Genomic DNA, 19,335 nt, shown 5'->3' on the forward strand with positions numbered 1-19,335 from the left:
CCAGGAGTGTCTCGTGAACACATCGTCCGTGGGTCGGTCGTGTCATACGCATGTTTGTTGGCAATACCAACCATCCGGCTGCCCGCGAATCGCTAGCTATGCTAGCCGCGGGTGTGCCTTAGGAGCTCGAAGTAAGCAATTGAAGTGGCAGGACGCACTGACGGACCCTTGCGGATGCCGGGTGAACGGCCACGGGTAGCAGAAGTTGATCGCGTGGATAGACTCCCAAAACAAGATAGATGAAGGCGAGGTAAGGGTCTAACATGAGAACGATCATGTCTGGAAAAGCCTTTTTCTCTTGTCTGGTGCTGCTCGAGTCGGGCTAGCGGATATAGCGGGAATGCAGTGGAAGCGCGCGTGACAGGAACTGGATAGCAAAATCAGGAAAGGATTCGAGGTGATAAATTAGTAGAGAGACGACAGAGAGACCGAAACGCGGCAACGACGGCAATAGCGACTGCGATGGCGGGGGTGGATACTTGTGAATTGACCATTTCCATCGTAGATGAGGTCCGGAATCGATCTCTACAGTGCTGTACTACTTGATGGCGCTCTTGATTTGCGGACTTACCAGTGCACTGCACAATACATTCGGACTGTTTTGGTAACTCGCGTATTGGATTACTTGAAAGTGTGGGAAACCCGCGAAAGCAATCCGAATAATCTTACATGCACGGACAAGTATCGTAGCACATGCCAAAGAGCAACAACAAGCAGCACTACCAACGTCAGATTACCGTACATACCTTAGTTTATCTCGATCATCTGACCAAATGTAGAAGAAGTCTCCCTGTCTTACTGAGCCAGCGTCTTCAGGTCCAAGTCGCATGGCTCCACACAATTGTCTTAGCTGTCGACTAGAAATCGCACCCAAGGCTTACAGGTAGGGTTCAATAGTGCTCCAGACCCTCGGATGCCAGCGGAATGATGCGTGAGTGTAAGAATGACAGTAGCATGGAACACTGGATGGATGTGATGGCCATACGAAGTACGTCAAGAACATAGTATATTGTGGGATGGAACAGGGCAGACATCCAAGTGTGAGGTACCTTCTCTTTCATGGTAAGGCAACCGAAACTACGAACCATGACGTGGAGAGAGGTCTGCGAGTGATGTAATTTGAAGTGGGCATGACAAGGTAACGTTGTAGGTACTGTAGATCACACGAGGGCAATATCATGGGCAGCTACAATACAAAAGGCATGTGATTGTGGCAGGGCGGGTGATGTCTCGTATACGCAGGAGCAAGGATTCGAGGCTCTAATGGTCAAGTGTATTTCGACAAATTCAATTGGCAGTAGATGCACGGAAATATACAGCAAGTTAGAGTGAACCGAGGTGAAGAAGGGCAGCATTCTCGGTTGGGTTTCGTACAGTATGGGGGTATGCTTTTGAGATGAATAATTTACAGAGAAGATTCGATGCTAAAGTCTACTATAATTCCGCTTATGCAACAGCATTGGCTCGAGGCTTGCGTGCATAAAGGCCGACAACGGCGTCGAACATGGCCCTGACAGGCATGAGCGCAATGTTCTCGTCGTCAAAGACGCGAGCCAGTTGCTCGGGCTGCACAACAGGCTTGTCAGCTTCCTCATCGTCGATAGCAAGGAGATTCTCCTTGTCCTCCATGTCCACACCATCACTCTCTGATTCATCTTCAGAAGCCTCTACTACATCCATGGCATCTGACGTAGCGACGGCGGGGCTGACGGCGGCAGCAGCAGACACGTCCGGAGTAGAGCTCTTTGGCAACAAGTATTGTAATTCAGCGGTGGAAGTGAGAATCGTGTAGCCAGTCCTTCCGGGAACAGTCATCAACGCTGTGACAGCCTTGTGCATGTTCGAGCTGATCTCTGGCTCGGGTGAGGAGGTGTTGTACACACGCACACGTGAGTAGGCCGGCGTGGAGATGGAGACAGCAAATGTACGGTCCTCGACATTGACAGCAAGGAGCGTCACTGCTGAACTCGAGTCGGACGCCAGGTGGGTACGGTATCTCAAGGTCTGATCAATGATATCCCAGAGGTGAATGCCTGTGTTGCTGATACACACAATGTGACGATCTACGAAGCTCAGCGCCTTTAGCGTGCCAGTGAAAAGGCTAGATCTCGTCTGCTCAATTGCACCACGCGCAGTGTTGATGAAAGTGACGAGCGATGGAAGCGAGGTCTTATCAAAGACTTGAGATGCGGCGAGGATGGAGGCGTCTTGCGAGTAGGCAAGCTTTGCATTGATAGGTCGAGGAGCCGGGTCCGCGGCTTGCTCTTCTTCGGTCAACTCGAGGCTGTGGTTTAGTTCCATGCTGTGTCTGCATGACCAATCAATCAGACCCTCAGCGTCGGCGCCTCGAATGACCAGGCCGTTGCGAAGACGGGTCTTCGGCTTCCAAATGCGAACCGAGCTATCCTCGCCGATTGTAGCAAAGCCGTTCTCAAATGGATCGCTGACGAGATCGAAGATACGACCTGGGCAAGCACCGTCTGGGACCTGGTGGGGATTGTCGATTCTGGTCTCGAGGGCCCAGATTTCTCTTTCTGCATCCCATCTCCAGATTTTGAGGTAGACCTCGGTTCTGAGAGCCTGCTGCTGCTTCGCAGTACCGTTGACGGCCAGATGTTCGAGATCAGAGACGGGAGGAGCCCACTCCTCTGTGGTAGCAAGCCACTGTCCATCCTTGCTCAGCTGGATAAGAGCAACATCAGGGACCTGAATCTTATTGCCCTCAGGGCCCTTGTTGAAGTCAGTGACATTGTTCCTGGTCAGCGCCTGGCGCGAGAGATGGCGATCGCTGGTGATGTCGAAGGTCTGCAAGAAAGGTCTGGAAGTAGTGGTTTGTGATGGAGGGACGGCCAGCAAAAGACGATCCTGGTGGATAGGGTGTAGAACGGCTGCAGAGGGCACAATTTGCTTGACTGAGTCGACGACGATCGCAGACTGAGCCTGAAGACCGGCGAAGTTGGCAACAGGCTTGAGCTCAGCAGTGGAGAGGAGCATGACGGAGTTGTCAGCCAGCTGTATGGCGTAGGAGGTGCCAGATGGAGAGACGGTCAGGCGCTCGATCTCGGCGGTCAAATGCGGAAGGAACTGCTTCTTGCCAGTCGCGAGTTGCCAAAGGACCAGCGTTGTCTCTCGGCCACCAGAAATGAGATAGTTGCCATCCTTGGACCACTTCAACGAAGCGACGGCCTCACGATGCCAATGCAGTACTCTAGGCGTGAGCGAGATGGCAGCCGGACGAGTAGTGGCAAAGACGTCCTCGTAAAGCATGATCTGACCTTCGACATTGCCAACTGCCACATTGAGGAGGTCCGCGGAAGCAGCCTTCTTCTTGGACTGCTCGATCTGCTGTACTTTCCCGGCCAGACAGGTCAGAGACTTGGACGAAGCAATTTCGACAAACGTGAAAATGGCCTCGCTGTCGGACTCTAACTTTGACGCACTGCGTCGGCCAGCGATCAAGTTGTTCGGGGATGTAGCCATGACATATTGGTCTTGCACCGAGAGATTGGAGAGGGGCTCCTTGGAAGTATAGATGATCTTGTCGGCAGCAAGAATGTGCCACTCGGCGTCAAGCTGGCAGATAGTGTATAGGAGGTCTTCAGCAGATTCATCTTGGCTAGTGGCACACAGAGCGTGGATTTTGCCCTTGTAATCGATTGGATCATTGACGACAGTGCCAGAGACCCAGTCCCAGCACTGGATGCGGCGTGACGGTGAGGCAATGTAGATGGTCTCGGGATCGGAGGGCGAGAGAGCGAAGGCAGACACCGAGCGATTGGGGCCAGGAAGTGCGCGCTCGACTAGGGAAGTCGCAACGGAAAGCACCTGCACTTCGCGACCATTGGATGCAAAAATGTAGCTGCTATCGTTAGGATACAGCCACGAAAGTAGAGCAGTTTTCAGATCAATCAACATACCCGTCATCGGCCGAGACAATAGGGTCGTGGGCAATGAATCTACCACCGGTAGGTCTCGTGAGGATTGTAGAAGCATTGTCGGCGGTGGCAGTAAAGTCTTGTCTTGCCTGTGGTTTGGGGGCGTGTCGCCTTCTTCGCTTGGCCGGTGTCACCGCCGTGTCGTCGCCGGTCTTATCTAATGGCAAGACAGCCTTTTCTGGCTTTGAAGGAGTCTCGACTACACCACCAGCCAGGAGATCGCTATGCGTGCTTTTTACTCGTTTACTGCCTTGAGATAGTGGAGTTCTTTCTTTTTGCGTCCTCTTCCTCTTTCCCTGCGTCACAGGTGAGGCATCGACGGGCCCCGACATTTTGCTTCACGTCTGTCTGTTTTCTTCTTCTTCCGTGTCTGTCTCTATTCAATTCATGCAGACAGCAACAACAACACAAGAAATTCAATTGTGGTAGAAATTGTGGTAATAACATCAAATTTATCTTTCCTTTCTCCAACTTTCGAACTGAATATAATTATTGAAGAATTTCCGGCGCCAAAAGTCTTGGCTTTTGCGGGTTGACATTTGCGGCGCATCTTCAGACACCTCCGTCTTTGCGCCTTGATCTTTCTACCAACCAGAGAGGCATCGCTATCATGATTATTCCCATCCGTTGCTTTTCCTGCGGCAAGGTCAGAGGTCTTGTTCTTTGTATTCGCGCATAGTGCTGACTGTGATCGAACAGGTCGTTGCAGATCTTTGGGAGAGATATCTCAAGCTACTAGACTCTGGCATGCAAGACGGGTAATTCCCACCATTTATCTATTGATTACAAAAAGAACCGCCGACTGATGTTTCTGAATCTTCACATAGCGCTGCCATGGACGAGCTCGGTCTTACGCGTTACTGCTGCCGTCGTATGCTCATGACCCACGTCGACCTCATCGAGAAGCTGCTCCGTTACAACCCTGCCGAGCGTGAGATCATTCGCAACCGATGATCCATCGCCTTTGCTATCATGCACGACGCCTTATTCCTGGAGGCTACATGATATTGAAAGGAAGCACAAAATTGCATTTACCGGCGTTGTAAGGGAATCGGGAATCATATCAGCACGGAGTTTAGAGAGGATCTATCAAATCAAAGGAGGGGAAAAAGACGATCCGCCACGAGAACGAAGGGTATCTGACCCAGGAGAAGTGTGCTTGTTCAAAGAGATTGCTTCACCCACTTTGTCGATCAACAAGTGCAGTGCGCCAGGCTATCTCTGTATTTTGAGGCAATGACAGCGCCAGGGATGGTGCATCCGAGCAACACAGTCAAATTGGCGCACTTATCTCCATGAATATTGTTCTTATGAAGTGCTTTGTTGCTAGCCCTCTTAGTCCTGCTCTTGCTTCAGCTTCTGCCTGTGAACAACTTTTCGATTCGAGTATCGTTTTTCAGCTTATACATTACTGGAGGACTGATCAACATCGATCACACAACGAAGGGGTCGAGTCGCGGCTCATCGTTCTGACCGAGTAAACATCCCCTCTTCAATTGGATTAATCACGGTAATCACGCTGTATACTTGCATATGTCACTTCCATGCCCATTGCGATCACGTGTAAAAGAATTCAAGGACGTAGAACTGCCAAAAAGGTCCGTGCACAGCCTGCGACTCCATCATCGGTGCCTTTCGCATCATCGCGAGAGAAAGAAAGTATTAGTGCAACCGACCTCTCAATCAATCCCCCATATCTATATTCCAACCTCATTCACCTTGTATATCTCTAAGCACATACAAGAAGAACAACAAAAAGGAGAAAAAACCCCAAAACAAATCACAAGCCATGCCTCCCAAGCGCCAGCAACAGCAACAGGGCTACGCCCGCACCATCCTCAACGAGCTCTCGTCGCCCGACAACCGCAGTGTCGTCACCGCCGTCACCGTGTTCGCCGTATGTCCTCGTCCCTTCTGATCCTCTAGTCTCATGTTCACGACTTGTTCTTGTGCCTCGGTATCGGGGGCCACGACGAAGGCGAAGATTCCTCGAGGAGAAGAAATCAATAGATTGCTTGTCGTGCTTTTCACGCGAACAGAAGAGGAGAAAAAGAAATACTAACATGTGCTGCGACCTAGACCGGTGTGGCATTCCTCCACTCAAGCTGGAGCGAGATCCTCCTTCCTCCGTGAGATTTTTTCCTTTCACTTTGTCTCTTGATAAGCATAACTGGAACCTCAAAGGATGTGCGCTAATGCGGTCAAAGTCTCTAAATCATTCGCCGTCATGTCATATATCCAGACACGCTTGAACACGACGAACGAACAGGATGTGACAGGGTAGGGCAGTAACATGCTGAGACTGGTGAGGACGAAACAGCTTAGAGCGGCAATGGGGAGATGATATGGTACCTTAACCCTGCGAGGACTCTCCAGCTCCCATAGTCTTCTTTGCGGCTCGGCAGACTTGGGACAAAGAGGGCGTGTAAGATTACGAAAACGAGAATCATAAGAGACCAAACAAAACAAATTTCCTTCTGGGGTTCTGCGAAAGACAAGCGCTCTGATGACTAAAATGTTCAAATAAGGAGGGCAAGGGACACATGGCCGTGTGAATGACAGGAGCTGGAGACGGGAAAGATTCTTCGCCTTGTTAATCAGTCAGGAAGTCATAAGAGTTGGGGTATATCATGTATCATCGCAAAAAAGTATAATAAAAAACATGGCATGGATATGCTTCGATTCCGTTTCTCCTCTATTCAGTCTCGAAGTCATCTCACTCGCTCGGTTCTCAAAAGCTCGATCAGGCCGTTCAGTAATGAAGCAGACAGAACGTCAGAAGAACAACTTTCCTCCTCTCCCTCCTCCCCTTGATAAGCTCTGAGTAGTGAGAGTGCTGGTCATGGCTATCACACAAGTATGCATCGAAGTTATCACTCGACAAGCAGTCTACACACCGAGGAAAGGGAAACAGTCTTGTCATTCCTCTGCGCGCGAAACACTCGCGGCTTCTAATCTTGATTTCATTCTGGATTCCGCTGTGTTCAAGAAAGACTAGACTGGGAAGCAGTAACTCATGAATTGATTATAAATACTTGGATCTTGATGAGGATAGAATAGAAAGGGACTTGGTATCTTTGCGGAAGGACAGACGCGGTGGCTTGGATAGATTGAGATGAAAAGAAAGACGGAGGATTCTGGTCGGTCATGTTGTGGTACGATATTTGTGATGGGGGAGGGGGTGGGGGTGGGTGAGATGTTGTTGCTTGGAGGCATGGGCGTCCTGAGGTGGATTGGGTAGTGGGACGTGGATTTGACGTTCGAGCCCATTGAAGTCATAGTAGGACTATCTATACTTCTTGGATCCAAATCTACTCGAGGTTAGTATGATGTCTCTGCGGAAGAGGAACCAGAAAAGCGTCAAGCAGGGAGGAAAGAAAAAAGGGAGGGACATCAAAGTTAAAAAGAAAACTTACCTCCATCTTCCCCATCATAGTCACAGCTTCCCTGTCATTACTGCCACTAGCAGCAACAGTAGCAACGAGAACATCTCTGGCGGCCTGAACAGCCATTTCTAAATCCTCCTGATCGCCTAGCGTTACCATATCTCCCTCTTCGTCTCTCACTTTGAGCTTGAATTCCGGAAATGTATCACTACCCATCGCTGATTCGACGAGGGAGTCATTACGTCTAGATAGCAAACCAGGTTTTCGACGGACTTGGTCGATGAGATCGGAGAGCGAGACTGAGGGCGTGGTCATGATGTATCTCGTGTCTCGTTCCCCATGGACTTTGACTCTGATTTTGTCCATTGTGATTGTTGGTGGCGTCGAAGAAGCAGAGTGATGTATGTGCTGTTGGTGCTGGACGCTTTTGTTATGCTGGCGGTTTGGAGAGGGGAGCTCGTAGGGTAGGCTGTCGGCGTTGATCCTCTGGTTGTAGCTTGACTCGAGCGAAGCAGATGCGGGTGAGAGAGACCCGTCGAGGGTGACTATCGCCTGGGATGATCCCGGTTGGGTGGGAGGGATACCCGAAACAGCTGAATCGGGATATTCGTGTTCGCCAGTCGCAGTGTCGTCTTCGCACTCCTCGGTTATAGATGTAGGTCGATATGGGTCGGATTGACTCTTCTGTTGTTGCTGTGACGGTTGCTTCAGGCTTCGCGGGCTGCTGTGGCTGGGACTATTGAAGGCCACAGGTAAGAGGACTGACATATCGCCATCTTCTTCTTCTACTCCAGATAAAAGCTGCTGTTGCGCTTCGAGACTTCTGTTCACAGCGTCATACACCTTGGGTTGGAGTGTGTACGTGTCGTCTCTAGTGTCCACGCGGAGACTACGTCGATGCTCTGCTTTACGATCACGGTGTTCTCGTCGAGATGAATTGCCATTCTCGCCACGGGGTCGTGGTTGCTCCGATGCAGAACGGACTGTCCCTAGCCTTGGCTTCTCATCTATGCTCAGATACACATGCTCCTGACTATTTGTGTCAAAGGCAGCGTATCCTAGTTCGAGCTTGGTTGGTTTACTCTTAACCTTCGGTGCTATTGTGGCGCTGTTGTCTTGCTCCTGCGCTTTCTCGTTGGCGTTATCAGCAGTCCTGCCGCTGCTGCTATAGGGTCTGAGCATGATGTTTTCCGGCGGTGGGGTGGGTGGGAACATGTTTGCTCTGTTCAGTGGAGGTTCCGACTGTTGTCTCGAACGTGATGAGAGACCGGGTCGAGGCGCATAGGCTCTTGTACCTGGAGGAGGCATATGCTCGCGCCCAAGATCCATACGCAACACACTTTCGGATGCGTTTCTACCGTGCATTTTCGAAGCCACTGAATGGATTCGGCGCTGTTGCTGCTGCTGCTGCTGCTGCTGCTGTTGAGATGCGATCAGACGTGCTTTGCCCAGATAATCCTTCGAAGTCAGGTTCTTGACTTTGGCTGCGTTTGGTCGGTAGATAATCCCACGAGGGATCGAGAACACAACAAAGCCCTGCGAATGTCAATGTCATGAGTTCAACCATCATAGTCTTCGCAGCATTGCCCACCTCTGCTTCCTCTTCGATTGCTTCATCGATGACCGAATGGTCCTGTGTTGCTTTCTTCGTACTGGCGATCCTCAAATCCTGCATACCCAGCGCCTTCTGCTGGAGGTAGATATAACATAGACCTCTGTTGAACAAGGCTTCGCAGAAATGCAACTTGTATTTGAGTCCGAGCTGCTCGTAATCGATATAGGCATTGCCGCGCAGACAGAGGATAGTGTCGTTGAAATTGGCCAATGCCTCTTCGAATTCACCTAGCAGGAAGTTCGACACGCCGCATTGGAAGTATGCGACGGCGAGATATTGATCTCGAGCCACAGCACGGTTGAAGAAGTTCACCTATGAAAGAGTCAACGTTACTCAAGCAACTCTGAAAGATGGAAGTGGTGAGCGTACAGCTGCTGCGTGCTCACCGAGAGATGCGTGGATCACGCCGCAATTGAACAGGATCCGCGATGTGTCTGCGATGTCGTTGAAGGTGTTCAATGCCTTTTCGAGCTCTCCTTTATCGTGGAACTTTACAGCTTCGTCCCAGAAGACGATCTCCTGTACCCATTGGTTTTAGCGATCTGGAGCACTGAACTCGATGTTGTGCCAGATGCCTACCTGCTTCAGCGCCATAATCTGGTGGACAGCAGTGTGGTATAGGGTATATTGTTCCTCTAGTCTTGCTCACAGATAACCTTATGATGATAGTTCGCCCTTATATAAGAGGGCTGTCACACAAGATCCATCAAATCCAGCAATGTATAACAAAAAACGCTAATCGAAATTGAAATTGTAAAGTGCACCCAAGGGGATGGTATACAAGTATGATAAAGGAAATCATTCGAGCGACAAGGGTTTCCAGCACAAGATAACCCCCGATACTTAGGTTCATAGACACGAGCAAGCTATCAATCGCAAAAAGACCTACGTTGTACTAAACGAATATGGGCCAATGTGGTTGTACATGGACGCGCCGAATGAAGGCGTTGACAGCCATCCAATGAAGGTGATCGCCTCCATGCATGATATGCACTTCCCCGACACGCCGTGCTCGCGAAGCGGGTCCACGGCGCTTAATGTGACACACAGCAGTGTCCATTTCGAATCACATTTGGACATATGGAGAGTCCTGTCGTCGAATAGGACTCGAACCGGGAGACATGAATAGATGTCACATGTAAGTATGGCTTGGGAGTGGTCAAGAGTAATGTAAGGGGAAGAAGATGGCTTGCGGGATCGCTGGTCGAGGTGCCTCGGTACGGGGCTTGGCAATATATCTATGGCACTACTGACACTTCAACACACATCGTCACATCGTGCTCTTGCTCGAGGATCTTGATATCAACAGAAGTTCAGAGAGCCTGGACTGTCTTCGCTTGCGGCAGAAGAGATCATGGCAACCAATCTAGAGCATTCCCTTACCACGTTGCTCCGTCCTCTCTTCCCAAACAGTCTTGCCTGAGCACGAACATACAGTCTTGTCGTTGTCCCATACGCCAGCACTCCTTGCGATAACACCGACGAGCGTGTCCGGGTCGTCCCGCGTAGCAAGGAGGTTCTCTCCATTGTCGTCGTCACTCTTCTTCTTGCTGACGACGAGACTGCGGCCGATAACCTCCCAGATGTGAATGGGCTTGTCGAGGAAGACGCTGCCGATGCCAGCCTTGCTGACCTCTACCGTTCCCCAGACACCCTTGGCGGTAGCTGGTTTCTGTTCTGACCTCGCTCTCAGGAGATCCCAGATGCCACCTGTGGTTTCGGCGCCCCGTTCAATGTTGCCAGCCTCGCGTACCGTCACGTTGTAAGTGCCCTGACCAAGACCTTTCACGGACAGATCGACGATGGTCATATCTTTCGAGACTTGAACCATGCGCACGAGACCTCTTACTGGGTCGGCGACGGCTTTGCTGTGAGTTTCGAGTATGCAGACTGCAGCCGAGTCCGACTTGCCAGAGCCACGCAGGATGGCATCTCTTCCGGTGTCCTGGATGGCAGCGACTATGGATGACGGAGCCGCGATACCCTCTACGGAAATGAGCTGTGATTGAAGGTCTGCAGTTACATTTTTTATTCCTATACAAAGGTGTTAGGCAAGATGGTGAAAAGCGTCAATGAGGGGTCGGGTATGCCCCGCTGACCATCAAGCTTATATAATGAGTCGGAAACGTCCTTGATGCATGTCTCACAGCTAAGCGGGACAGCGAACGTGGTTTCGAAAGGAGGTATCATGTTGTGAAATACTTTTGAATTATAGTAATAGCGAACACATGTATTAGAGCAATTACAACAATATTGATCAGCAAGAAACCAAGAGTCAGAGGTGGGATGGTCAGTCCAGACGACTAATACAGGAAGGCGCCGAGGCCGCTTTGAAATCGAAGCTGGAAAGCGCTGGTGTCGGGGAAAACCACATGGCTTCTCCGTTATTGCCGAATCGAGAACGAAGCAACTCTGGTCTTGGCATGAATTTGGCTTGAAGGGAATTGGAAGGAGCGACATACAGCACAAGAATTGAGCATAATCAATACCCAATCCACACTGTCAACAACACTTTTACACACCATTTCCACACGAGCCTGCTGTTCACTTCTCACGAGGCTTGCTCCTGCCATCTTCTCGAAAGCATCACAGCGCGGACCTTCCCCTCCCTCAGCTGTGTAGAGTGCAAAGCCGCAGGCAAAAGAATATACAAGGAACAAGGCGGCGGAGCCTAGGAGGACCCGCGAACACACTACACAATGTCTCAATACGTCGGCAAGGTGAGAATGAAAATATGGATCCCGACGCTGATATAGAGCACCCAATCGCTGACTCTTCCATGTCTAGACGCGCCTGGCCTACTCCCGCGCATGGCACCTCGTCGACTGCACAACCTCACCTCTGCCCCTCGGCCGTCTAGCGTCCAAGATCGCCATCACGCTCATGGGCAAGCACAAGCCCATCTTCAATCCTTCCACCGACTGCGGAGACTACGTTGTCGCCGTCGGGTGCCACGACCTGCACACAACCGGCAAGAAGAGATTCCAGAAGAAATACTACAGCCACACCACGAGACCGGGTAGCTTGAAGGAGATCACCATGGACAGGATGATGGCCAAGTGGGGAGGAGGTGAAGTGTTGAGGAGAGCGGTCAGAGGCATGCTGCCCAAGAACAGATTAAGAGATGACCGAATGGCCAGGCTGAAGCGTGAGTTGCGATGTTTCTTCGAAGTGATCAAAGAGACCCTGGACTGACGATCATCCGTACAGTATTCGAGGGAACCGCCCATCCTTACAAGCAAAACATCCTCAAAGAGAACCTCACCTCGCCGATAACGCAACAACCTGCCGTCCAAGCCGCCTTTGCCAAGAAGGCAGAGAAGGAGCAGCAACAATAGAAACCCCTCGAAAGGCGATACCTTGTGGAAAGAGATGACTCAAAACACATCGAGACATATGAATGGCGTTCTAGGGTGTGCTATATACGGGTGTAGTAGTGTGCGCGGTGCCACTGCATTACTGTGCGGTGCTCTGAGCTTGAGAGTTTACTCATTGTAGATACAGTTGTACAACAGTTCTTTTTTCTTTTCTTTTCTTGTATTCCTCCACACTTTCTTCATCGTTCGATGCGTACTAACAGTGATTTGACATCTTCCTATTCACAGCAGCATACTTAAAATGAAACAAGCAGAGGGACACAGTCATGACATCACTTATTCTGGGTATTCATTCTACTCTATCTAACTTGATCGATCGACACGATGGACGCGACGCTCTTCGACTTCGTGAAAGGGGGAACCGACAAACATGCGCCAATAACGCCATACATAATTGACAACCTTCGCTCAGGACTCAAAGTGTCCGAGTACAGATTATCCCATCATTTGTTGGTTTCTCCGGTAGACACAAACAGAACAGGGCACAGCGCCGGTGCTCTACAACTTGGCCTTGCTGGCCTGTCCCTTGCGGTTGACGGTGCACTGGATCAGTCCGTTGGGATCGGACTGGGGAGCGAACACTTCGGCGTCCTTGCCGGTGTTCTTGAGGCCCTTGTACCAGCTGAGGTCTGTAAAGCAAAAGGGAGTCAGCAGTGTGATACTGAAATAGTAAAGGAAAGCAACCCACCAATCTCAAAGTAATGCTTATTGGGCAAGCTGTAGGTGACGGCGTCGACCTCGGGAGCCTTTGCCAGGATCTGCTCGCTCATCTTGTACATGGTGTTCTGTACACTTGGCGAGTTCTCGTTGGCAAAGGTCTCGAGGGTGATGAGGCGGGCATCGGCGTGGGCCTTGTCGAAGATGGCCTGCTTCTGCTGGACCTCGCTCAGACCAGAGAACTGCTTCCACTGCCATGCGGCCTCGACCTCTGTGCTGAGAATGCGGTCCCAGGTCTCGGGCAGGCGGGTGTACTCGTCGCGGTGGAAGCCGTAGAAGGCGGATCCGGTCGACTTGAGCACGAGCAGCTTCTCCAGTCCACTCTTGATGCTGATGCCCTTGCCCTCGCGGTAAACGGCCTCGACGGTGCGGATCTCGGCGCCGTCGCGCAGGAACGAGTGAGGGTGCGGCTTGCCGTCGACGGTCATGCGGGTCCACTTGTGCACGATGATCTTGACGTGGCAGGCGTGGATGTGCGAGTACGTCTTGACGAAGTGCTCGCCCAGGATGGCGGCGAAGACCTCGGGGACGGAGATGTCGTGCTGTTTCGCCAGGACGTACGTGGTCTGCTTTTGCGTGTCTGTGGCTACTACGCAGCTGTTGTCTGCCTCGGTGTAGCTGTGCTCGTTGTCAGTGGCTTTTGTTCTCCTTCTTTGCTGATATCCAGGACGTACGAGGTCTCAATGTCGCCCTCGAGCAGAGTGCGCACGGTCATCTCGGTGACGTGCTGGATGCCATCCTGTCCCTTCTTGACCTTGTAGAGACGGACGTTGTCCTTGCCGTAGCGAGCGTAGCCGAGTTCTGCCATTGCTTCTGTTTGAGAGAAGGATGTATTGCGTAGTCAATGAAATTGAAAGAAGTAGATAGCTATGTATAGAGCAGAGATAGAAGCTGGAGATAGACGGAGATTGCAGAAGATGGAGTTGAGTGGAGAGCGACGATACAAGTACACTTTACAGAAAGATGGAGAAGAGAGATATGGAAGCACAGTATACAACTAAAAAGAAATGGTGGGAGATCAGAGCTGTTATGTACAGTCAACGATTGACAGCTTATCTGTGTCTATCGATACCTCGTCGTCCTGGTCGGCGAGGACCGCAGAAGCAAGCCTGGCATGGTTGACCATTCTTCGGCCGGGATTCAACGATGGAGACCGGCCAACTCCGCCAGTCGCTGCTGTTGCTTGTGCTGCGACTAATCAACTGGGCATCTTCTTTGGCGGGGAAAGGGAAAACGAATATAGGCTCCCGTTGAATGCTTTACTTCAGTCACTTGTACATGGCGTCTGCCAATTACCTAGATAACATCAGGTGAGGTAGACCTTGTTCCCACGGGTATGGCGGCTTGTAATCAAGACTTGGTCGATACTTGTGTAGACGACCAAGACGAGAATGTCATTGGCTCCTGAGGCTGCGGTTCCATGAATCATGTATAGCTACAGATACAGTAGCTGTGATGTCTTGGTATGACTTTTGGTTGTGGAAGAGATGGAGGTCGAGGAGGGGTCAGGATTCATGCTAGTCCGTTACTCGTCACCTTGTCTCGCCTGTGTTTGTTTGACTGAGTTTAGACAATCACAGAGTTTTGTTCCTGCACTTTCTATTACTCAGGATCCTGTTCGGCCCTGATTCGAATGCTGTGGTTGGTCCTGCTTGTCGTATGGCTCGCGAGGCGGAGTATCCAGCAGTCCTTGCCTGCCCACGTCTTCAGTATCCTCGTCTCGTTCCCGACTTCAGAGCGTTTGAAGCTTTCGGCTTGGCGCGCGGTTCATTGACGGTGTGTAAGCCTACCTTAACGATGTTATACAATAATAATAGGTACCTTTATGCTAGTTCAGATGCAGCCACGCTGCCTTCCAACTGTGTTGCACTGTCTATCTGCACTTACTTAGCCTGCCATGTCGTTACTTCTCGCAGTCCAATCAGGTCGGAAATAACAAGCAATAACCCCCCCGTCTCACTCTCCTCTTGTGAACCAATTCAAAGAAAAACAAAGTACTTGTATGCCCGTCTTGAACTCTCGCCAAGCAAGCTGCTTCTGATGTGCTAAAGTGACGAAAGGCCAAAGGGCAGCAGCCAGCAGCACTCCACTTTATTGCTCTCCAGCTACCATCATCCGCTCATGTGTCTGCTAACACTAACGTCGACTCACTCTCCACATGCACGGCGACGTAGACGGTAGCGGCATTGCAATTCACGGCTTGGGGTGCTGTTGTGATGCCGTCAACACCTACACCTCGCCCGGCCGCCTTCTCATCCGTAGCCGGGACTGGTGTCGGGCATGAACATCACATCTCACTACAACCCCCAGTCGCCCTCAAGGATGCTCGTTCCATGTCGAGCACGAGTCTGATGGCACGTCCTGCTCCTCCCGGAAGTTTTGTCGCTGACCTGAAGCCCACAATCTCCCGCGTCGAGGGACCTACGAGATCCGACTTTAGCAGTTATGAACTCGATCCGCCCAGCTCGGTCACATCCGAGCAGATCCAGGCTGAATACAGAGACAAGATCGAAAAGGAGACCAAAATCAAGATCGGCTCGGAAAACCTGCTCGAGGCCCTCAACGCCAAAAAGGAGAAGCACACGCGAGACCAACGCAGACTGGTCGAGTCCGAGTTGAGCATTTCCAACCGCAAGATCGCCCAATTGAAGCAGGAACTAGAGGCCGAGATCAACAGAGCAAAAGAGCATGCTATCGGTTCACCGAGCAAATTGTCACAGCTGTTCAGCAAAGCGGTTGCGCGATCACCGGCCCAGCCTGCTCCTCACGATACAGACGAGTCTTCGGACCCAGCGGCCGGGTCCGAATCCCCGACTTACGTCCTCGCCGAGATACTACAATCACTGGAGACGGAGGATATGCCCGCCGACTTCTATATCGGTCATGCAAACGAGCTTGTCGCCCTGTTCAAGAGACACCCTACGCTCAAGTACGACCTTGTATGGTCCATCTTTGGGCTTCGCATGCAGATGTTGTTGTTAAGCGAGAGTCGCGAGGTGGTCGCTGCCGGATACAGAGTCATGCGCTACGCCATCACTGACCGGAGATCCCTCCAGACCATCCGGGCCCACAACACAGACTACCTTGTTGTGCTGTCCCTGGTGAAAGAAAGCAAAGCCATGGTCGAACGGGAGCAGGCCCTCAAGTTTGTGCGCGCCTTCTTGGATGTCAAGGACGGCGTGCATGAAATAGCGCCGGCGATCGTGCGCATCGTCGTTGCCGTCGCTGAGCACGGAGACGACCGTCTCAGGAGTATGTGTATCATGACGCTCGCCGAGATGCTCATTCGGAGCCCAGAGGTTGTCGTGGCCGCAGGCGGCATGGGCACACTGGCTGAATCGATGGGCAACGGAGCATACCATGCGCCCGAGACTATAGCTTCTGCGTTTCTTCACCTGCTCGACATGCCTGCACACCGGGGCCTGCTACGGTCGGGCTTCGAATTGAGTATACCATTCGCATCATTTACCGAGCCTCCTAGCTCCAGTCAATACGAAGAGCGTATGAGGACCAGCGCCAGAGTCGTTGCTTCTCTTTTCAAAAGCTGGGCTGGCCTGATGACCCTCTCGCTCCACAACTTTCTACCCGTTAAGTCCGTGGTACAGTCGCTTCTTGTCGATGCCATAATTGTGAAAACGACTGTCTTAGAGCTGCTTTTTGACATACTCCGAATCAAATCGCCCTCCTGGTCATCATCCTTCTTGGCGGGTAGGCGCCTTACCACATATGGCCGCGTCACAAACATGAGATCCGAGAATGCAGTCAAGCCATCTAACAGCGATGACGATGATCCGACCAAACGAATGAATCTGGTTGAGCATTTCTCCGCTGTTGTACTGACCGTTCTACTCCGAGCCGGTCTCCTTCCTACATTGATGGAGGCCGAGCGAGAGGCACCCAACCAGTCACTCAAGCGCAAAACTACTCTACTCATAGGCGAAGTCCTAAAGCTAGCTAACCAGCTCCTGCCGAGTGACTGGAGTGCCGATCTGCAGACCTTGCCGGATCTGTTCACTTCAGCCACTGATTTTGGTAGCGAGAGCAGGGCACAAGCCCTGACCACTACTTATCAAATAGATAGTGTCAACAGGACGCTGTTTCGTAGCGCGGGCACCAACAATGCAGTGAAGATTCCTCTGCTCGACGACCACACGCGCTCTGTTGAGCAACCGAAGCTACAATTGAGCAATAATATGGACGAGACTCAGTTCCGCAGCCTCCTGCTTGAGACACAGGTCCTGAACACCGTCAACTACACAAAGTGGCGTTGGGACCTCATCCAGCCTATCATTGAGGGTCCGCTCCATCATCCCAAGCGTCTCGATGAAGCAATGAGAGCGACCAAATTCGTCCATCGACTGTTGGGCTTTCTCCGCCCTTTCAAATTCCGCTTCTCGGATGCAAAGAATACGAAGCCGAATCAGCGATATGTCAGAGCAGGGTGTGCCCTCGTGCGAACATTGCTGGAAACTCCCGAGGGCACCAAATATCTCGCAGACAACAAACTGCTTCGGCAGATCGCAGAGTGCTTGGCGCAGTTCGATCGTCTGAGCGGCATCACGTCCTCAAATCCCCTGTTTTCTCCCGAGAGGCTACAAGATACTCTCGTGGGCGGCTACTTTGCTATTCTTGGAGTACTCTGTAGCGATCCGAAGGGATTACAAATGATGGAGAGATGGAAGATCATCAACATGTTCTATCACATCGTTGAACTGAAGGATAGAGATGATCTCATCAAGGCACTCATTGGTAACCTCGACTTCACTCTTGATAGCCATCCTAGGATCATCTTGTCAAAAGCCATGATTTCTGGCTCGAGAGATATCCGCATCACGGCTACGAGGATCCTTCGTAAATATGCCATCCGCCCTCTCAATCCGTCCTCTACGAGACCCGGCAGCGGAGAATGTGCGGCATGGGCCATCAGACTCCTTGTCACCCAGCTGTACGATACAGAGATCGAGGTCTGCGAGATTGCAATCAAGATTCTAGAAGAAGCATGCAATGAGAATGGCGCTCTAGAATACGTCGTCAAGTGCAGGCCCGCACTTGATCATCTGGGGGAGATTGGGGCACCACTCCTGCTGCGCTTTCTGAGTACAAGTGTCGGGTATCACTATCTCGATGGTCTCGACTACATTACCAAGGAAATGGATGACTGGTTCCTCGGCCGAAACGACACGTATGTGACTTTTGTCGAAGCATCGCTCGCCAGAGCTTTGGCAGACGTCCCCGAGAAGCCTGCTCCGATGTTCGCAGGAGTGGTCGACGAATCACAAGATGAGAGGCAGGATTACGGCATTGTACCGCCTCATTTCTACCGTGAATTGACTCGCACGAGCGAAGGATGTGACTTGCTCCGCGCAAAGGGACATTTTGAGGAGTTTGCAGCAACAATTCGGGACTTCGGTCTCGAAGCCGAAGACCCAGAGATTATCCTCAAAGTCAAGGGGTGTCTCTGGGCGGTTGGCAACGTGGGGTCCATGGAGCTTGGAGCGCCGTTCCTGGAACAGAATGATGTCACACAATACATTGTAGAGATCGCAGAACAGAGTGAAGTGCTGACACTTCGAGGCACGGCATTCTTCGTGCTTGGACTGATCTCGCGGAGTCTGCACGGGCAAGAGATTCTGGCAAGCTACAATTGGGACGGGGTGATGAACATGACTGGCGGCAGTGTGGGATACTGCATGCCACTTGATTTTGACAAGCTATTTGCTGTAAGTCGTAACGATTGTGTTATATATGATTATGGGGATTATTACTAATGGTTTCGGCTACAGGTCAAAACGTGGTCATTGTTCTCTGCCAACAAGTCGGATCCTCTCCTTCTCCAAGGCCGTGCTCGTTCTTATCCAGTCACTGACCCAGACCCTACCAACAACGACATATTGAAGGCCATAGTCAAACTAGGAAATACGGTTCTATCAAATAAGGCCGCTGCAGACCTGAATGGTCTCAAGCATCGAAGGGCACCTGGTTTTCAAAGCCCAGCTCTGTTCCACAAGGCCATGCAGATCCTGTCAAATCACCATTATCGATTGCCGGCATGCAGATTCGTGATCGACCTTTTCGAGAAAGGGGTGATGAGGAAGATTGTGCTCGAGGAAAGTGATGATAGTGGCAGTGACGATGGATGAAAATGGACACCGAGGAGAAGCCACAAATAGCGCGGATAACTTGACCACTTCAGGCCCACAGGCATCATGCGACAATGACGGGACTGATATACGTGGCGGCGGCCGATGGCTGGAAGGAAAAAAGTACTCAGAGCATTGAACCGGCGATAAGGCGTGCTCCGGCAT

General features: G+C 51.3%; 8 protein-coding genes across 8 annotated transcripts; 4 read left to right on the forward strand and 4 right to left on the reverse strand.

The window, feature by feature from the left end:
* Nucleotides 1-1,446: 1,446 nt before the first annotated feature.
* Nucleotides 1,447-4,267, reverse strand: AAFC00_005982 (uncharacterized protein; the record flags this gene model as incomplete). Its single annotated transcript, XM_069345855.1, has 2 exons — nucleotides 1,447-3,859; nucleotides 3,918-4,267. 2 exons carry the CDS (start codon nucleotides 4,265-4,267, stop codon nucleotides 1,447-1,449), a joined length of 2,763 nt encoding a protein of 920 aa, XP_069198063.1.
* A 278-nt stretch (nucleotides 4,268-4,545) lies between these two features.
* AAFC00_005983 (uncharacterized protein) lies at nucleotides 4,546-4,889 on the forward strand (the record flags this gene model as incomplete). Its single annotated transcript, XM_069345856.1, has 3 exons — nucleotides 4,546-4,581; nucleotides 4,635-4,693; nucleotides 4,763-4,889. The coding sequence occupies 3 exons, from the start codon at nucleotides 4,546-4,548 to the stop codon at nucleotides 4,887-4,889; spliced, it is 222 nt and encodes a 73-aa protein (XP_069198064.1).
* An 835-nt stretch (nucleotides 4,890-5,724) lies between these two features.
* On the forward strand, nucleotides 5,725-6,149 carry AAFC00_005984 (uncharacterized protein; the record flags this gene model as incomplete). Its single annotated transcript, XM_069345858.1, has 3 exons — nucleotides 5,725-5,832; nucleotides 6,015-6,064; nucleotides 6,143-6,149. 3 exons carry the CDS (start codon nucleotides 5,725-5,727, stop codon nucleotides 6,147-6,149), a joined length of 165 nt encoding a protein of 54 aa, XP_069198065.1.
* Nucleotides 6,150-7,225: 1,076 nt separating this feature from the next.
* AAFC00_005985 (uncharacterized protein) lies at nucleotides 7,226-9,530 on the reverse strand (the record flags this gene model as incomplete). Its single annotated transcript, XM_069345859.1, has 5 exons — nucleotides 7,226-7,246; nucleotides 7,352-8,857; nucleotides 8,913-9,248; nucleotides 9,306-9,455; nucleotides 9,516-9,530. The coding sequence occupies 5 exons, from the start codon at nucleotides 9,528-9,530 to the stop codon at nucleotides 7,226-7,228; spliced, it is 2,028 nt and encodes a 675-aa protein (XP_069198066.1).
* A 772-nt stretch (nucleotides 9,531-10,302) lies between these two features.
* On the reverse strand, nucleotides 10,303-11,126 carry AAFC00_005986 (uncharacterized protein; the record flags this gene model as incomplete). Its single annotated transcript, XM_069345860.1, has 2 exons — nucleotides 10,303-10,970; nucleotides 11,036-11,126. The coding sequence occupies 2 exons, from the start codon at nucleotides 11,124-11,126 to the stop codon at nucleotides 10,303-10,305; spliced, it is 759 nt and encodes a 252-aa protein (XP_069198067.1).
* Nucleotides 11,127-11,635: 509 nt separating this feature from the next.
* AAFC00_005987 (mitochondrial 54S ribosomal protein uL13m) lies at nucleotides 11,636-12,274 on the forward strand (the record flags this gene model as incomplete). Its single annotated transcript, XM_069345861.1, has 3 exons — nucleotides 11,636-11,656; nucleotides 11,724-12,084; nucleotides 12,147-12,274. The coding sequence occupies 3 exons, from the start codon at nucleotides 11,636-11,638 to the stop codon at nucleotides 12,272-12,274; spliced, it is 510 nt and encodes a 169-aa protein (XP_069198068.1).
* Nucleotides 12,275-12,811: 537 nt separating this feature from the next.
* On the reverse strand, nucleotides 12,812-13,838 carry AAFC00_005988 (uncharacterized protein; the record flags this gene model as incomplete). Its single annotated transcript, XM_069345862.1, has 3 exons — nucleotides 12,812-12,942; nucleotides 13,002-13,648; nucleotides 13,705-13,838. 3 exons carry the CDS (start codon nucleotides 13,836-13,838, stop codon nucleotides 12,812-12,814), a joined length of 912 nt encoding a protein of 303 aa, XP_069198069.1.
* Nucleotides 13,839-15,381: 1,543 nt separating this feature from the next.
* On the forward strand, nucleotides 15,382-19,170 carry AAFC00_005989 (uncharacterized protein; the record flags this gene model as incomplete). The annotated part of the gene is made up of 2 exons (XM_069345863.1): nucleotides 15,382-18,750; nucleotides 18,814-19,170. 2 exons carry the CDS (start codon nucleotides 15,382-15,384, stop codon nucleotides 19,168-19,170), a joined length of 3,726 nt encoding a protein of 1,241 aa, XP_069198070.1.
* Between the last annotated feature and the right edge of the window lie 165 nt (nucleotides 19,171-19,335).

The sequence above is a fragment of the Neodothiora populina genome (genome assembly GCF_041146345.1).
Source record: "Neodothiora populina strain CPC 39397 chromosome Unknown canker_contig_6, whole genome shotgun sequence".
Classification (NCBI taxonomy): Eukaryota; Fungi; Ascomycota; class Dothideomycetes; order Dothideales; family Dothioraceae; genus Neodothiora; species Neodothiora populina.